This window comes from Heliconius melpomene, chromosome 19, assembly GCF_056956725.1.
Source record: "Heliconius melpomene rosina isolate 202511_hmr_F chromosome 19, ASM5695672v1, whole genome shotgun sequence".
Classification (NCBI taxonomy): Eukaryota; Metazoa; Arthropoda; class Insecta; order Lepidoptera; family Nymphalidae; genus Heliconius; species Heliconius melpomene.
In genome coordinates, this window is record NC_140407.1 from 12,566,514 (window position 1) to 12,587,211 (window position 20,698).

General features: G+C 34.0%; 1 protein-coding gene across 1 annotated transcript; it reads left to right on the forward strand.

Moving 5' to 3' along the window:
- The first annotated feature begins 6,897 nt into the window (after nucleotides 1–6,897).
- kek1 (leucine-rich repeat, immunoglobulin-like domain-containing kekkon 1 protein) lies at nucleotides 6,898–9,616 on the forward strand. The gene has a single exon (XM_085203246.1). The coding sequence runs from the start codon at nucleotides 7,185–7,187 to the stop codon at nucleotides 9,117–9,119; it is 1,935 nt and encodes a 644-aa protein (XP_085059372.1). The 5' UTR covers nucleotides 6,898–7,184; the 3' UTR covers nucleotides 9,120–9,616.
- Nucleotides 9,617–20,698: the final 11,082 nt, after the last annotated feature.

A 20,698-nucleotide genomic window follows, 5' to 3' on the forward strand; every position in this document is an offset into this window, starting at 1 on the left:
ATCCTGGTTCTATATTATTTGTTTTTCTAAATGATGCCCGTTTTATACACATTGCGTAGTTTTGCGAAACTTAACATCGCGATTTATGTATCCTGGATGGAGAAACAAAAATATTTTAGCATCAATGTTCCACAACTTCAACTTAAATATTTTACGTTATCAAATTGAGCCAAGAATCGTCTCGTCAGTTACTAAGTTATTCGGTATTTTAAATGTTCTACATCTATTTATTTCGAATAATTAAAAAATAAAAGTAATTTAAATATATTTATGAAATAAATTTATAATATTTGACGTTGAGAAAGAATATGTACATAAAATGTCGTAAAGTAGACTATATTACGAAAAACCAGCCTTTACCAAACCTTTAGATGTAAAATTGGGAATCTATCAAATTATAATTTCCTTTGGTTTCTCCAGTCTATGAAACTATAACAAAATAGTCGAACAAATAAAACTCTTTTAGTGTTTAGTTCAAAAGTTTAACTTTTCAGACTTGGAATTGGCGAATGTGCAGCAAAAATTATTCTCTGCGGGCAGCGTTGTTTACATACTTGTAGTTAGTTGGTGCACCCAGGTACCCTAGCCTAGATGAACGAATGCGGTTTGGGAGATATTTGGACATTCTCGACTGTAGAACATGGCGGCCGCGTTTGCTTGTTATTTATTTAAAATGTGTACAACGTATACGATTTTTTTTGTATATTTTCGCAACAAGCGTTTTCGTTTTATTGATATAAAAAATAAAAATATTTTAACATAGATTTTAAGCTTTAAGTTTTAAGCTTTACGGTTTATAAAGCATATAGACAGCGATCATTTTTTTTTCTTATTTTCAGCTTTAAGCTGTGTCACGCATGTAGCAGAATAGGCAGACGGAACTTAGTGACACTCCGCTCTCCACTTTCTGCCGAATTCTGGAGGCATTGCGTAATATTGAATATTTCATTTCCTCGAGTGGGAATTGGACCCACAATCTGTCCCGTTTATAGTCGCACGCTTATGACCCTGCGCCACGAATGACCTCAATTTCGATCTTAATATTAAATGATATTTATTTGAAAATTTTATGTATAATATTTGAACATTTTCATTTAATACTTATTTCGAAAATGTTCTAAAGTTTGAATGTAGCGGGATTTGAACCTGTGCCTCGCGCGCGTCTGCGAACAACACATATGTTGTAATAAGCATATAAGAATTTCGACGTAGCTTGATGACAACGTATGGCTTAGCGGTCAGAGCGATTGACGGTTTCCAAGAGGACTTCTAAATTATCATACGTTTTTTAAATAAGTATTTTTCTTTCCTAGGTGTGGACTAACACTTTAAATACATTAAAAGTAACTTCCATTTAAATTTGTATAATTATACGCGTTTGCAATGGGACAAAAATAGTTTTTATAATAAAGTAACTATTTATAAAATGTTCGCATAGAATAACAACAACACCAGTTGTAGAATAGACGTTATTTGGAAATAGAAATAGAAGTATTAAGGTTTTTTCAAGCAAATAGGGGCGATGCAGGGCACAATGAGCTTCTTTTAAATTGCTTTAATACCTTTTATTAAGCTCGGGCAAAAAGCAACAAAAAGCAGGAAGCGAATGCGGGATTATAAATACGTGACGCGAGGTGGAGGATGTTGATTTTGTTCCCTACAGTGGTTCAGCTCGCTTTGTTCGCTCCGAGAAGTGCAAATATCGCTTGAGGAATTCGAGATAACGCTTTTGCCTAAATTTATTTCTATGTCATCGTTTTCCATTCAACACACAACTTCTCTTTATGCTGTGTGATCGAGTAAATACTCGTCTTATTTAATATTATTAATAAGATAGATTTTATAGAATTTGATTCAGATAATAGTTTATAGATTAAGATTTATTTTATTCATATATTTCTAGAAGGATTAGACTCTGTAACATTGGTATGCTTTTTGTTTATCAAGAACATTTTTTATTAAGCTACATAGCAGGGGAGGTACAGGGAACCTGGTAACTCCGTTCCCATTAAGACACTCCGTTCCCATTAAGATTTTTACCGTTTTCTACTTTTCTGTTTCCCACTTTCCGTCTAATTTTAGAGGCATTGGGTGTTGTCTCAATGTACAATGGGGCAATGACTCCAGAATTCGGCGGAAAATGGGGAACGACGTGTCTTAACACTAGGTTCCCTCCGCCTACCCTGCTATGTGCGAGATGCTTTACGCTTAAGCCAAAAAAACCCATAATCTTAATTACACAAAACGTGTGAAGGATTGTTAAATAAACTATTCTATTATCACATGGAGCCTAAATAATAATTTCAGTGATCTACATACAACTTTTAATTAACTCGTCACGCTTATAACTCACTCAATTGACCAGTACTGGAGTACAGACTGGTATTTTGACGCTTACGCCTAGATTACTCATATTCTGTCAAGTGGAATATCCGTTTGACAAAAAATATGGGAAATACTAATTGCGTTAGTGAGAATATGTATGAGTGTTGTGTACAAGGCGTGGGAATTGATATAGTGATGAGAAAAGTTTTATTCGATAAATCTAAGAGTTCATTGCGTCCGTGATAATTATGTGCAAATCTTAATGTGGATGATTTCTAGTTTTAATTTTACATTGGAAAATATCGGCCTCCTCTGACCTCTCTGACCTCCTACCAGACTGTGTGATATATATGAAAATATAATGTAATATTAATTTATGTTAACTTAAATTTCTTATTTAACTTACCGCTGTATCCTTTAGAGATATGTAGCTTGTTCCTTTAATGATACCGAGGGAGCAAAAGTATTTTTTATGTATAATTATTCTCCCTTTAAAAGTTTCAAGTTAAAACAACCCACTTTTATACAATTCCAGATGTTTTAGAATAGTGACTGTTTTAAAAAGGAAAATCTCATTATGTCCATGTAATATTTAAGTAAGCATTTGATACAATTAAGGTTTATTGTTAGTATTTAGATTAGGAATTCGAAATGAGTTCGGCTGTCTATCGATCTGTGCATTATCTGCTGACAGTGACATCGTTGTATACTTTAGCTAACCTTTACGGACTCAAATAATTACAAAATAATGACATATTTTTAAACGATTTTATTTTGTTAAAGTAAGAGGTTCTATATTTGTGAGATGAAATATTTATTTAAATTTATATTTCCATTTCCTTCGCTCTGGCGTTGAAGCAAAGCTTGGCGTCGTCGCAAAGCTTGGCATCGCGTCGTCGCAAAGCTTGGCGTCGTCGCGGCAACGCGTGGCGTCGAGACAAAGCTTGGCGTTGAGTTCTGCCACTCAACACGCAATGCCTTGATAAATTCAGCGGGAAATGAGGAATGGAGTGTCTTATTAATAGGTTCCTTCTGCCTATTCTGCTATATTATGCAATATTCCCGCACAACCCCGTGATAAAAAAAACAATTTATTATTTTTTATCGTTTAGCTGGACTATTGCGATTCTACATCAGGCATCTTCTTAGTTAAATATTTATACGTACAATTATATGTATACTATACATAATACAGTAATTATATAAAGGAAATACCTACCCTTACCATTAGGTAGTTGTACAGTAAGGATTTTTTTTAATATCACAGGTTGCTCTAGCATTTGATCACCGAATAGTCATTATTGAGCTTTAATGGTCCCGAGACTTCGGTTGTCGAGATCCCTATCACAGTCACCCGTCGTTAAAAACAAAGAAATTAATTTGGGCGGCTTCGAGTTCTGGTTATTTATTACGGTCGATAGCTTCGGTCCTCATTATGTATGAATTTTAAAGGTGAAGATATATTGTGACAGTTCATAATGAGATTGGACACTTTTATACGATTGATTTTGTCAAGTGTTTCAAATAAATATATTTAAATAATGATTTAAATTGACGCTGAATGCTGGTTTTTATTATGGCTTTTAAATATGTTTATCGACACATCACTTTTCACTTCACTTTTCATTGAGGCCAGGGGACAAGAGTTCGACTGTAAACGCGGCAGGATAACGAGGCAAACCGCGGTGTTGAGTTCCGCCACTCAACACGCAATTCCTCCAGAATTCGGTGTAAAATAGGTAACGGAAGTGACTTAATGGGAACGGAGTGTCTTAACACTAGGTTCCCAGGTCCCCTCTGCACACACTAAACTAATACGCGGGATACAGCGTGAAGCATCTTATCACTCTGCCCATCATCACTTGCACCAGACAAAATAAGTGGTGCGAGTCAAATTTCTATTTTGTACAATGACCATCTTGATATGCTTTGGATGCATTGTCCCACTATTTTATTTTAATCATATGAATGCTCTAGATTTATTGGGAGAGTGATTTGATGACTAGTAACCTATCTGTTATTTTTAGCTTCTAATAATTTTCCTGCATCATTTAAATTTTTCAACAATATGAAACTATTAAAATTTAAAATTCCTTTTATAATTTAAATGGTCTATTTATGTTCTACGTCACGTCTGTTTCAGTGTTTAAAAAATAATTAAAACTTACATGTTGACCAAGCTTTGACACAACAAAACTTTTGATTAAGTCTTATATAGTCTGCTATATGTTTGGTATAAAATAGTAGTGTCTTTGCTCTGGTATCGAGGCAAAAGCGCGGCGTTTGTCCCGCTACTCAACACACAATGCCAACAGAATTCAGTGGAAAATGGGGAACGGAGTGTCTTAACACTATGTTCCCTCTGCCTACCCCGCTGTGCGCGGGATACAGCGTGAAACTGATTTATTTTATTTATTTTTACAAAGCTAAGCAGTCACAAGCTCAAAAATATACCTATGTATGTACGCAATATGTATTTAAATAAAAGAAGTCGTCGGTTGGCGGATGTAATAACTGTTTACATTACAATGATTCATAGCTTATACTTTCGTTTCCGTTTCCTTCAATGGATGTTATCAACAGAATTTCAATGGCAGTTTTGAGATCCTACAACTGTTTGAACATATTAAAAACAAACTCAACGATTTCAATAATAGATTCAGTGGGAACAGGAAAATATAACACTATTAAATTAATAATTTGTTTCGATAGCATATGCTATTAAATATTCTCTTTGGTATAGTTATTTGGTGAACCTTTGTAGGTACTAAAAATATCTATAGGGTAAAATTAATATTGTAGAAATCCTAAATAATTATTGTTAATATTTATGACATGTCCAAACACATAAAATTTGTATAATTGCGTAATTTAATTCAAACTTAACTTATAAATCAATAATAATTAACGGTGACAGTAATTAGCTGTAGGTAGCTATGAAATAATATCACATTAGTGCATTGAGGCCAGTCGTGGCGCAAGGGCACAAGCGTGTGACAGTAAGCGCAACAGGTTGTGGGTTCGATTCCCACTTGAAAGAAATGAAATTTGTAGTGTTCATTTCGCGCGGCGTCGATTTCGCCACTTAACACGCAATGCCTCTAGAATTCGGCGAAAACTGAAGAGCGGAGTGTCTTAGCACTAGAGTCCCTCTGCCTACTCTGCTACATGCAGCTGGGATCGAGTGTGAAACTGAAAAAAAAACATTAGTGTATAAATGTACGTTTATTTTATTGTCTACTATATTATTGTTAATTTTATAAATATTGACATATAGAAGCCGTATATTGCGACATGTGGTCTATGAACTGTCAGCCACACAAACTCCAGGTGCACCGACAGCTGTGGCCAGGAGCGTGCCAGCCACATGCGCATACGCCATATGCTATTTCTTATACCATCATTTGCTACTTCATTATTGCAATGAGCGCCACTAGATAAAATATAAGTACTTGAGAGGTAACTTGAATGTACCCGTGAACTTGAATATACCTTTCAAGGATTTTTTTAGTATTATTTTTTGTTTAAAAGGAACATTTTTACAATAGTAAATTTAATTTTTATTTTTTGACACCGTCGTAGTGCATGGGCAATTTTAACTGTAGCACGCCCGGCGCATGTGGATTCAATCCCTCGGGGGGAATGTATTATTCATCATCATCATCATAATCATCATCAACAGCCATCTTTTGTCCACTGTTGGACATAGGCCTTCCCCAATTCTCGCCACCACACTCGATCCTCAGCTTTTCGGACCCATCCGCTTCCCGCCAAACTCTTCAACTTATATTATTATTTATTATTATTTTCATTTCTTCGCTCTGGTATCAAGGCAGAAGCGCGGCGTTGAGTTCCTAAAGAAATGCAAGGACTATGTGGCTGCCTGTGAAATATAACTCCGCCGGGACAGTTGTCACTTGCCGTGACCAGGATACGAACCTGGGTAGTACGGGCCGTAGTACGGCCACAACGTAGGGTCCTAACCACTACACGATCACGGCTATCGGAGTTGACAAGACAAGACGAAAATTATTGTTATAACTTTAGGCATAGCTCTATACACAAATATACCCTCTAATTGAATGAATCATAATACTTACTAGAATAATATAAATAGGTATATTGAATAATTGCTGTTACTTCTCAGTAAAATCACGAGAAAGACAAATTTTGTAAATAAAGATTACGATAAAAATGTTAAGGATATGAATGGAATTTCATTCAATATCTCTTTTTGTTGGACATCCTGTGTAATTCAAGTTGTTACCTGCCGCCTCTACCATTTGCTATTGTAAATTCTATACCTGGGACCTTCTACGTGATTTTAGGTTGTACCTACGGTATAACAATTGCGATGATGTATGGAGGCGGCAAGCGAATGTGGTATTGTTATATCAGCTTCAATTGAAAAAATAGCTGCACACGGACTCAGGTATTTATGAATGAACGTGACGGGCTGGCGAGTGGGATTGTCGGCCGCGGTCACAGTCAGGTAGAAAATTACACTTTGGAATTCTTTCATCACGTTGAGTAGGGCCACTCAGCTCGGTAGACGAGGATAAGCCGCAGAGCGGGGTGCGGGGTGCCCACAGCGCGCATGCGTTGAGCTCTTTTCATTTAGACCATCCCTCCCCCTCAGTTAACTCACAGCCGTCGCGAGTGGACGTCGTGCCGTCATGTGTCGCTCACCAACTTTCTCGAGTAGTGATGTGATACGGTACCACTATATGGAAATTATATTTATATAAACACATATATATTTTGAAATTTATTGTGAAAAGTTGGACATTGACATAAAAAGTGACTTTTAAAGCAATGATATAGTGACATTATATTAAATTTAAATAAAAATTATCAAAATGAAGTGGCCGGTGGTGGTAGTAAATGTGATGGTGATAAAAACAATTTTAGCTGGAATTGCTCCTCCAGGATCGTGCCCTCCTGCGTGTATGTGTAAATGGAAAGGTGGAAAACAAACTGTGGAGTGTGTGGATCGAGCTCTTATTACTGTGCCTGAACCAGTGGATCCTGCTACTCAAGTGCTCGATCTTTCGGGAAATAATCTACAAATTCTTCCTCAGGAAGCTTTTGCAAAGACAGGACTTGTTAATCTACAACGTGTGTACCTGCGTAGTTGTAATATAGGCCAAATAAATGATAGGGCTTTCAAAGGCCTCACTAATTTAGTCGAATTAGATCTCTCGCATAATTTACTCACTCAAATACCTTCGAATAGCTTTAAAGATGTTCCATTTTTGAGAGATCTCACGCTCGCATACAATCCTATTTTGAAAATTCATGCGGATTCTCTTAATAACCTTGGCAGCATTGTGAAACTAGACTTTGCCGGATGCGACATACGAGATATAGCAGCTGAAGTATTCAACAACCTGCAATCATTAGAATCTTTAAAACTGAACGGTAATAATGTTAGAGAGCTGCCTTTAAGCTCGTTGGAAAAATTAGAAAAGTTGAGAGTAATTGACTTATCAGACAATCCTTGGACTTGCGACTGCCGACTACGAGATCTTAAGATGTGGCTGTCCAAACATAAATTATTTTCATCTCCTATGTGTGCGTCACCTTCCCGGTTAGCGAATAAACTGTTTTCGGAACTAGCTTTAGATGAGTTTGCTTGTAAGCCAGAAATTTTGCCGGTGAACAAGCATGTCGAGGCAGCTGTAGGTGAAAACTCAACGGTGGTGTGTAGGACAGAGGCCATACCAAGTCCAAACATTAACTGGTATTGGAACGGGAGGCTGTTACAAAACGGGACCAATTTTAACTCTCATCAAAAAACGCATATATTCGAAACCGGTGATTACAAGAAAAAGTCTACTCTAATACTCACAAATACACAAGAATTAGATTCGGCAGAATTTTATTGCGTTGCCGAAAATAAAGGAGGCAATGTTGAAGCCAACTTTACGGTTCATGTCACTCAAATGGCAGCGGGAATGGCGTCTTTAGGAGGCGCACAAATAGCAAGTCTTGGAGCGGCTTTGTTTATAGTTATTATTTTGATTTCTTTGGGATTGCTTATAATATTTGTGCGGATACGTCCTACACATAATTGTGAAAGTAAAACGCCAAATACATTAGACAGAGTAGTATCAGGAAATGAGGTTCATCCAACAGTAACAGACAGGCCACATGTAGCTGTTTTGGCGAGTAGACAAGAATCACCAAATTATGATGACGTCAAATGTAATCCAGTTTTGAAACCGCAAAGGGCAAATGACATACCTTACACAACAAACCACTATGAAGGCCGAGGGAGTTTAATTACAAATGGCGGGCCGATTGTCGTTTCGCCCACAGTATCAGGAGGAATAGATCCTGATCTCATCAATGATACAAGACCAGACAGCGTTAACCGTCCAGAAAGTGGGGAATATGCACGAGAAGCTTCAGATTCTTTGTATCCATCAGGTCTCTGGGATCAAATTAAAATGAATCAGGCTAATAATTTAGCTCGAGCGATAAGTTCGGCTATTCCTGCGTATTACAATGATCGTACTCCCATCATAGAAAATAGCAGTGTTAATGGATCACAAGAAGAACTAGGCTATATGAGCCGAACATTTCCTAGATCACATGCAATGACTGTAGCTAGCAACTCGGACCCTCCATATCCGGCCGATTATGGGTTGCCTGTGGGCGGAGCGCGGACTCTTCGTGTGTGGCAGCGTGCTCCGCCGGTGCTGCCACCAGTCTCTGCACTCAAACGGGTCCTAACAATCACGAGGCCTTCCGACGACAGATACCAGGACGGCTGTGCTACTGATGTTTAAAGTGATGGACGCTATACTACCCAAATGTTTATATTGTACATATGTTACCTATATACCGTATATGTAACAAATCGTGAAATAGATTTTATATTATATAATTTATTTAGATGTAATAATAAATAGTGGATGTTACAAGGGATCCTATGCCTAGGATCCACGACTGATTAGTTGAAGGAAGTAATAGTAAGTTATTACGTGATATGAATCGGTATTACATAAGATCGCCAAATCATTAATATTATACTGATTGTAATATATCCTGTATGTTGAAGTTCTGAATAGATGTTATGTATAATTAATAATATCGTCATAAGAATTTGAAAGCAAAATATCCAAAGAAATTTTCCCTTTAAAATTATATGGTAATGTATATTACTATGTTTTATTATAATGCACGGTGAATGTTGTTTGATGTAAGATAATGTATGTGAATATTTTATGTTGGAAGAACTTAGAAGTAAAATGGAAAGAAAATAAACAAGGCGATTATTAAACTTCGTTTTTGTATGAATTGATCTTGCCCTGAGTGCCCACTTTATATTATGTCTATTTATATTAAAATACATTTATTAATAAATAATGCTAACAAAAATAATATTACGTTAAGTAAAATACTCTGTATTATACACTGATTACAGTATTTACAAGAATATTCATAATTAATATTTAAAATTACACAATAGGCGATCCTATCGCTTTACAATAATGGTTAAACCAGAATATATTAAATGAGTCGTGGGGTTTTGAGTACAATACTATATATTATATTTGTTAGTGATATTATATTGATATATAAATATATATATATACCTAAATATATTTACATATAGTATACATAAATAACTACAAACATAAACATATAGAAACACTATGGACATATTGTCAAATATACTTAAGATTTTTAAACTGACCTAAGATTCTATAACTTTATTTTAAATCTCAATAAAATTTGAACAAATAAAAATTGCAAACAATAAATAATTTTAAATAGCTATCGAAAAAATACTATCATTAAAAAAAAATAAAAAAGTCTAATCTTCATCTTAAATTGAATCTTACAAATAATGTAGAGGAAATTACTGCAATGTAAAAAGGTTTCATTACGAGACGCAGGTACTCCGCTGTACTCCACCAGTGTTCGATACCAATATAGTCTGTGCGTATATCACAATAAGACATCGGTTAGAACCGCATTCCACATTCATATTTAGGAGACATTGACACAGGAAGTAGCGGTAGATAAGACATCCGTTCCGAACGCACAAGAAAAGCGTTGTCAACATTTTTTAACATCCTCAACTTCAAATAGATTTACCTTTTCCGGTATGTGGAACTTGTGTAATGGTGATAAGAATAATTACAAAATTTCTATTTAGATAAATTATTCATTTAAATTATTCCAGTATTAATATATAAACCAAATGTAAATATATACAATGTTCGCACTTTCTTTAAACACACTTTCATTTTAAATTTATATTTACATAAATATTATAAATTGTCTTAATTAAACCTTTTCATCTATGAAGGACTTAGTTTAATGTAAACGTGCTAATCTCAGAAACTAGTGGTTGGAATTGAAAAATATTTTCAGTTAAATAGTCCGTTCATTTATCGAGGAAAGCTATTTTGGTATATATTATATCAAGATAATTCTATCGGTTAGAGATATGTACCTCTGGCACATGAGTCATACACTCTTAGTTTTTTTCGTTTGACCACGGAGTCGATGCCGCTGGTATTAGCTAGGAACATTTTAAAATCAATTTTATTTTTAGTGGTTAATGGAGTGTCACTAGGGTCACTGGTTCCCAGAAGACTGGTTTCAGAAATATTAAAGACTATTATAGACCCTAAAGTTTACTATTCCGATTCCGTCTATTGTTCGTTTCTGACAAAAAAAATCAAACTTACCTTCGACGGTATCGAAGTAAAACCGGTTAGCCTTATTTCATTTCCGCTCAATTCTGTTTTTTATTACATGCGGACCCCGGGACCCTAAACGAGTTCAATGGAATCGTGCTCCAGGCGTGAAGTGGTCAAATATCAGGAGACGAAATCACTTTAAGGAGTATATATTTTTTTATTCTCAAAATTACTTATGTAATACACATAATTATTTATGTTCGTTATTAAAGTAAAATATGATCATATAATTAATTTGTAGAATGTTTCATCATATAATTGTGCCTATCATTTGAGATGTTTACATTAATAGATAACTGCTAAAAACATAAATACGAACAAAAGATAAGAAAAACAACTTTAAAAAAAATCAAGTTGACGCTGACTCCGAAAATAAATGGCATTATATAATAATGTCAATACTTTCATTATTATTTTTCAATTTTCTTTATTTTGAAGTATTATTTTCTATTTTTTGACTTTTGTTTAAATTTGGGCATATATTATGTAGGTATAATTTTGTAGTCAGTTTTTCCTTTTTTTTTACACATATACTTTTATAACTATACTAGTGGACCCGAACGCGGCTACGCCCGCTTGAACTATATGAATATTTATTAAATATATTTATAAAATTATTTTCAGTTTTCTATAGAGAGATGCGTTAAGCAAGCTCATTTTGGGTGACGTTTTCTAACAACAAACTTTGCAAATCGTTGCTTAGCAACGACGGTTGTTTAATAACAACCGTTAATACATAGCGGAATAAATTGCAAGTCAAATTAATAATTATTTTAATATATTGGTATATCGAAAATATTACAAATATGAGAAAACAAGTATCCTATGTTCATCCCGAGACTCTCAAGTATCTCTATATGAGTATTTTATCACAATTAAATTAGCAGTTTGGCTCTGATTGTGTAAAAGACAAACAGACAGACAGAGAGACAGACAGACAGACAGACAGACAGACAGACAGACAGAGTTACTTTCGAATTTATAATATAGGTAGGGATTTATTCTTAACATTACTATATATTTAGTCTGTGCCATGATTCTATATCAAAGTAATGGTTCCGTTGGTTACGCTCGAGTTGCTACGCCCGCGTTAGGACGGTACTCTCTCGAGACACTGGCTAGTATTATATTTCCTTTTTCTAAATAACACTTGTATCTATTACTTTTATAACATTAATAATTTATTTCAATTGATATTAGGTATACCAGTCAATATTACATAGTATGTAATAGTTAATGCCAGTCATGCCGCAAGGGCACAAGCGTGCGAATGTAAACACGACAGGCTGTGGGTTCGATCCCTTTAGAGGAAATTTAATATTTAATATAGCGCGTCGCTATGGTATCGAGGCGAAGCGCGGCGTTGAGTTCCGCCGGAAAGTGGAAACAAAAGTCTCTTAATGGGAACGGAGTGATTTAAAACTAGGTACCCAGGTTTCCTCTACTTACCATGCTAGGTGAAAGCGTGAAGCTTGAAAAAGATATGTCAAGAGATATAGTGATTTCAACCACTATTTTTTATGTTCTTTGAAAAAAGAAATACTTTAGAAAAAAAGAACTAAATTATTGAACAATAAATTGTGTCCAAAAAAAGATACATAGTATTAACTATGTGGATATTGTTTCTTTTGTTCAAGAAAAACAACTTAAGAGAGCTTTTTGAATCGTTCTTTAATTGAACAAAGCTCGGCTATTATTTACGTCGATACTTACAATTTGGCACTATCAGTCTTTGCTATAAATTGAATTCCTCCAATGCTCCATTCTCTCTTTGGTCCTTTGCCAGTCAACCACTTAATGCTATCTTTTATAAATTTTTCCTACAAAATATACATTTAAAGATATACAAATAGTAATATATATATACAGAATATGTAGTTAATAAAAATACAAGGGAAGAAAATAAAATATATTTTCAAAAGCTCTACTCCATTGAGTTATGGTAACTCGACGAAAAAGCTCATCGAAGTTCTGTAAATAGTGAAAGCTAGAATAACATTTCAAATATAGTATCATAAGATACTGTAGGTAAAATTTAATAAAAAGTTTTAATATTAATAATTACAAATGAATATATAATCTGTCGAATACCAATAAACTTGCGTAGTTATACGGCAAATTCACAGACAATCGCAAGCAGTAACATAGAGTTACCGATTGCTGTAAATCTCGAGCCCAGTTGTTATATTTCTCTCAATAGGTTGTTCGGGATGGCAGTCCTTGTAAAGGCTGGATGCTCGCCAAGTTTAACACGAGTCGGAGGTCGATGAAGACTTAAGTAAGAGGTTATGGAAAATAATTGCTCTATAATTATCGAAGATAATGTTAAAATCATATCATCTATGTTTCTAATTTACAAAAATCTTCAACTAAATTGACCGACTGTGAGAACAATTAAGAAGAGAGGCGAATAATTAATAAAATTAAAGTCAGTATTAATTACCGCGCTTTCTATTCTGTTAGCGTTGTGACTTCTTAAAACGAGTATTCTTAATTTCCAACAAATTTCTAATTTGAACATGGGCTAGTTAAAGACATCTTCACAAAAAAACTATAGGGCGGATATTGATTCATATCAAAGTACATTTAATACACAACTAATATTTCCTGTTATGTAGGAAGGCGCTAGTTAACTTTTATATGGTATTTCCGTTTATATATTATATTTTATCAGAGTATTGAATGATCAGTAGTTAGATTTCGGAAAACAAACTAATATAGTATCCTCTAATGGGCTTGGAGTTCGTTAATTATATTTTATTAGATCGGTTGTGCCTGCTTCGCCTGTGATGAGTTCAGGTTTAAGTTAATTCTTATTTGATTTATTTTAAAAGTTCTAATACAAAAAATCTTTATACGTTGTATATTTATATTATATAAATATTAAATTAATAGTTTCGCTGCAGTGTTGGGTCTACTATCCCAACTCATGCATATGTTGCGTTGAGTTACGCTGGCAAAGAGCGGCGCTAAGTTTCGCCACTCAACACACATTGCCTACAGCGGAAAGTGGGGAACGGATTTTCTTAACACTACATTTTCCTCTACCTACCCTGCTGTGTGAGGGATACAGCGTGAAGCTGATGTAATTTGATTTATTTTCTTTAAATTAAATAATAGTTGACTACTAAATCTCATCACATCTGTCACTAAATAGAACAAGCCCCTTTATTTCAAGTAGTATAGAACATAACATAGTTTACCTACGATTTAATTGTATAGGTTTTGCATAGTTGGCACGAAAGTTGAGAAGCTTCTGCCAAGGTATTAATTAATGGGAAATGTGGTCAAAATAAAGTTTTTTAATCTTTTCCTATTTAAAAAAATAAGTAAATCAGTTTTACTACAAATATTATAATCATATAGAAAGAAGTAAATATTTTTTGGTTTTGAAAGGATCCGTCCATATATCCCAACATAGGTCTTCTCGTATTAAAATTTTCAAAACTGTAGTTCCTTCGTACACCTGGAGCTATCTAAGTAAAAATTAAATTGTAAAGTGATCTACCACTAACTTTTCAGTAGAACGTTGCGAATTTTTAATATTGATTTACTTTATCACAGTGATGGCTACCAGGCATCATTTATTTTAACGTTTATATATCGGCACTCTCCGTTCAGAAACCGACACTGTTCATACAGTGCTTTTGATTGCAATAAATTGAGAATTGAGTTATTATTGTTCGTTTTATTATTTTGTCAGCGCAACCGAAAATACATGAATAAAATATTTCGTGGATGCGTATTGTACCCTCTTGTTATGGACCAGACCGAATATATGCAAGATGTGTAATATATGAGGCCAGTCGTGGCGCAGTTGCTCATAGTGGGAATGTAAACGCGACTGGTGGTGAGTTCGGTCCCCACTCGAGGAATTGAAATGTTTATTTAAACTTATACTTTCATTTCTTCGCTATGGTGTCGAGGTAACGCGGCGTTGAGTTCAGCCACTCAACTTGCCTTCAGAATTCAGCGGAAAAGTGGGCATCGGAATGTCTTAACACTAGGTTTCCTCTACGTGAAGCTAATTTCATTCTATATTTTTTATAATATATATGTATAATATATTGGTTGTTAAATATGAATTAAAGACTGAAAACCAAGTGAAATTGTTGCCTCTTAAAATCTTCAATATTTATCTGCTGCCTTTGTGAATTATTTCCAGAAGTACGATTCGATTCCTTAGAGTGGAATGTGAATTGGTTAGAAGATGAATAAGCGGCTTATGTTTGCACGGGTAGCTCTAGATATATTCAGTTAAAAGGTAAATACCTTTTATATATAAAGGAACCATAATGTGGAGTTGTTCGTAAACTACGTTACATTTACGTCAAAGCTTATGTAAAGTTTTTTATAAAAATATATAATGATATGAATGATAGATACTATACTTACTGAACTAAGTGAAAACTTACAATATACTCGTAAATAAAAGAAATGAAAATATTTTTTTTCACCGAGTGGGAATCGAACCAAGAATCTTTGCGCATACAGTAAATCGATGTAGCACTGCGCTACGACGTGCACCATATACCGATGAAGTTGCTAGCATAACTGATTCCTAAATATACAGCCAGTCATTAAAAATTATGTTTTATATTTGAAATTCAGAGATAATAATTTCGGTGTTACCTAAAAGCAGTTTCATAACCTCATATTTTATGTACCTGAGAGCGTGAGAACTCGTGACTTAACTTACCTATTGTGAATATTTTATATCTATAGCAGGAAGTAAAATTATATTAATTTAATAAGATTTAAATACTGATATGTGCTTTGTAAATCTTATTTTCTTTGTGAATTTTATAAATATCATAGTCTGTTGTTGCGTTGCTTGAAATTAATCAAATGTTAACATTCATCATCATCATCATCATCATAATGAGCATGTCAGCCTTTAGACGTCCACTGTTTCCTTCCCCAAAGGTTCTCGAGTGGCAGCCGACGCTCCGTAGGTAGGCCCTACACCAGGTGGACCGACGATTGGCGTAAGAATTTTTCTTTATAACGCCACAAAGAAACATACATATATAAAGTAGTAAAACAACACTGAACACTTAGTAAAAGGTCTAGCAGTTTGCTAAAGAGATTACGACGTTACTATACGATAGGAATCTTTCTATTTACTATTTAGTTGTTCATTCCACAAAGCCTTGCTTGCGCTTTTTTAGGGTTTCGTACCTCAAAAGAAAAAAAAAACTGAACTCTACTTTACTTTGTTGTCAGTCTGTCTGTCCTTCTGTCAAGACATAAAGATCGTGTGGAGGTAATGACCAGGAAAAAAAATAAAGTTTAGGTCAACACAATCAACAGATACAAGCGTTTTTGCATCGTTTTTTTTAAAGAACAGAACAGAACAGCATCATTTATGTTGTATGAAATTCGGCACGTAATCAAAACTTATAGGGAACTTCCCGTGGACCTGTACTTTCCGTTTACCAACAATCCTGAAATTGAAATGGAACCATTGTTGGAAGAGTCTGGCTTACACTTGACCGATTTTTCCTATTACTCGCTGTTCAGTTCCCATGTAAGTAAATACCTTTGGGATAATACTCGGATACTCTTATCAGACTTGCTGGCGGTCAGCTCGGAGCCCCACACCAATTAACACTTACTTAGCATTGACTTTTAGCGTCTAATCTCTAAACTATTTCCTTCCATGAGATTTAAAAACGTTATTGTTGTACGGTTTTACTCTTAATAAATTTGAAGGCCATCCTAGCGAAAGGGCACAAGCGTGTGACTGTAAGTCGACAATTATGGGTTCGATTCCCACTCGGTGAATTAATTGTTATTTATTAATATTATAATTTCTTTGTTATGGTACCAAGCCAACAGTGAGGCGTTGAGTTCCGCCACTCAGAACGTAGCAGGATTTGAACCAGCGTCTGTAAGCGCTCTGACTTCTAAGCCATACGTGTAAAAATCTCCCCACAGAGCTTAGCTTCTAAACAGCATAAATAAGATGGAACAAGCGTATAAGAATTTCGACGCAACTTCATGAGAACATATCAGACAATTTCACTAAAGAGTCTAGTAAGATAAGCACGGAAAAGCTGCAATGGCTTCTAATGAATCCGTTTTACCATAATTATTTTACTTCTTATCCCAAATAACGAGAATACATACCAAGAAAATATTTTTTTTTCGATAAGGATTGTAACTCCCATAACTCCCTTATTGTAACTTTAAGAGTAAAAAAAATGGTGTGTTTTGGATAAAAACAATATAATTATCGTAAAAACAAAACAATCCATTAGAAGCCAGTGAAGCTTTCCCATGCTTATCTGCTTTTTTATTACATTTTGCATTACGTTATGTGTATTTTAATTTATACGCGATACAAATATTTGGTGGGGCTTAACCCCACCGATAATTCAATGTTAGGAGTTATTCCATATGAAGGTATTTTTAAGAAGGTATTTTTAAAAGAAAATCGCGGCGTTAAGAACCACCCTCTGATTAACAGTGTATAGAGATATTGTATATATATATAATATAAGCTAATACAACTTTCCCAGAAAACACCCTCTGGAATGTAACGAATTTCTATTTAAATAAGCGTACAGCAAATATTGTGTTGATATTATACATATGGAATTAGAGAATTTTATCTGAATTCAGTGCTTAAAAGCTTTAGTAAGAAGAGTACTGAAAGCTCTTTCAGTTTTGTTGCAATGCATAATTTATTCTTAATTTATTCTCATATGAGAATGTTCATAGTATTAGTATAGTAAGCATTCTCGGAAATGTAGGACTTTTTTTTCATTTACGTACATAATATACCCTTGCCTTAACGATTCGATTAAAATATATAAATAAAACTCGAGTGTTGGATTAGGAATAGTTTTATGTTAAATAACAGTAGAAATTCATATAACTTTATTTTATTTATAAGAATTAATTAAGCGTTTACTGTTCTCTCTGGCGGTTTATCCAGTAAAGTAGAGTTAAGAGTATGTCAAAAAACTTCGTTCTACGCTTTCTACCTGCATTAGAAATATTACGTGTTGAATGGTGGAAGTTAACGCCGTGCTTTGCGTTTTTACTACAGAGATAAAATGAAAACATTTAATAATTAATTCCCCGGGATCCAACCCCCAACCGTGGCGTCCCAGTCACACAATTGTGTCGCTGCGTCACGATCGCCTCAAACATTATTTAATTTAATATAATACTTCCACATTTAACAGATCTTTTTTTCAACGTTTAGAAAGTAGAATATGCTTTCGTTTTATATGTTATTTGCAGAATAAGCCTATAGGTAAGGTTCATTGAGGCATGGCGGTCGTATTCACAGGTGAGTGACAAAGTGAGATTAATGAGGTTACGTGCGAATTCCAAATACCTTTATTAATGACGATTATTTACTTGACGAGCTTTTACCAATAAAGCTTTAACAAATAATGTAATTTTAGCAAATATCATATTTATATATTAATTAATAAGTTAATATATTTGAGACCACCGTGGCGCAGTGGGAGAGTATATGACTGCAAATGTGAAGGGTTTGGGTTTGATCCTCACTTGAGGAAATGAATCTTTTGATTTTCTCTTTTGGTAGATAAAGCTTTCAAATCACGCGGAAAGCAAACAGAGAGTTAACACTAGGTTCTGTCTGCCTACTTTGTTATATGCGGTAAAAAAGGAAGCTAAAATAAAAAAAAAACGGTATACTGTGAGTCAGACTTACCCACCGAGGGTTCCATATCAATTTCAGGATTGTAAGTCAACGAGAAGTAGAACTTATAAAAGTTGACAAATTTAAATAAGCGCTCCTTTTGTATGAAATGACCTACAAGTATAAGTTTGTAATGAGCTTCTTAAACTTAAATCTGACCTACAATCCTGCAATAGATACGGAAACCACGGTGGGTGTGTCCGACTCACACTTGACCGGTTTTTTAAATATTAGTAAGTTAAGTCTAAAGTTTAAAAGCTAAAAAGATTATTCGCGAAATAGCACCTGGCGCGCTTAACTGTTTTAGGGCTGGGATAAATATGACGGTAATGATGTTAGTAATAGCTAACGACCTCAATAATGATGTAAGGGTGCGGCCCTTTTTAAATCCTACAATGCTGTTTATGCAGTGGACCGTTTTATATGAAGATAGTGAGTATTGCCTAAAGCAAAACATTTTTTTATACAATTATCACTTTTTTGTATAGTTATATAATTATGTTATAGAGCAAATGATATTTTTCGACAAGCTCATCTTAATTACTATAAAGTTTTTAGTTTATACTTCAAATAAAGAAGATTAGGGTCACCACGTGCAAGAAGTCGATATGTTATAAAAATACTCATATGTAAATATTGTATAAGTATTGAAAAATTTATATAATGAATTCAGAATAAAGAAATGTTTTATATCGAGTGAGCCTAAGGTTAGTTTTTTAACCGATGACCTTAAGCACTCCACATTGCTTTGTCGCTCTGCTCTTCAAGTTACAATATGTTCGCAGGTGAGGGTTTTCTATTCATTCTTGCTTAAATCGATAAAAATATATGTGTACGTTACGTTTCCAACATTTTTCATTCAATCGTTTTACAGTAAGATTCTTTTTCTACCGTCTAGATATTTATAGGTACTTCTGATCTATATCCTTAAGATGACGCTTTAAGCATGTATTTTTATACATATAAAATATAGTCTGTATAAAATATATTAATAATGTGTAATAGTACATCTAGCGTGATAAAGATCTTAATAGTTTCAGAAATTTTCATTAGTTATTATTTTTTTAATAATAATTTTGTTACTTATCATAATATTTTTATGATTTCTTGTCAATATTGAATTATTATTTTTTATTATTTTTACTCACCGCTCATCACTAAATAAATGATATATTGTTTTAACATCAAAAATTTGACTCAAACAAATAAACAAACAAATAAATAAATAAATAAACAAACGGGATGAGCTAAATAAAACCGTTTAAAAAGAAAATGAGTCTTGTAGGGTCTACGTGTAATTTTTTTTTATTAAATACGAAGGCTTTTCAATTATGTAACATCTAAATACTAGTCTCTCATACCCATAGGTTGACTGGAAGGAATCTCTGTTAGGAATAAATTCACCTTTGCCAACAATATTAGGGACTATGTATAAATCTTTATATTTATACGCAATAAAGCGTATATAATACATATTATGTAAACATACATTACAATTATAATAAACTAGTGGACCCGGAAGCGGCTACGCCTGCTTCAACTATAAGAATATTTATTAAATATATTCATGAAATTATTTTCAATTCTCAATAGAATTAGTAAGAAAATATAAGCTCAAATAATCAAAAAGAATAATAAGTAGATACACATTATTAGAAAAAAATATCTGAGTTATTGAAATGAACTAACAAAAGGATTAAAAGTATCTAAAGGATAGGTATTCTTAATATTAGAAAAAGTACCTAAAGTTTTCCGTACGTGCGTACATAGATATCGACTCTTCGAAATAACTAAACATTTCTCTCTATTAAGTAGGATAATTAGCGGGCAATATCAAATAAAATAAGAAGAGAATCAAAGTGTATTTTAAATTAATTATAAACAACAAATAAAGTTCGAAAATGTATGAAAATTTATAAAACCGTCAACGTCATCTGCCCGTTCGCGTCGGTCATACTGTGCCGCCCGC

Bases quoted from the DNA above. Each gene is read 5' to 3' on its own strand.
- kek1 (XM_085203246.1), top strand. From the start codon at position 7,185: ATGAAGTGGCCGGTGGTGGTAGTAAATGTGATGGTGATAAAAACAATT.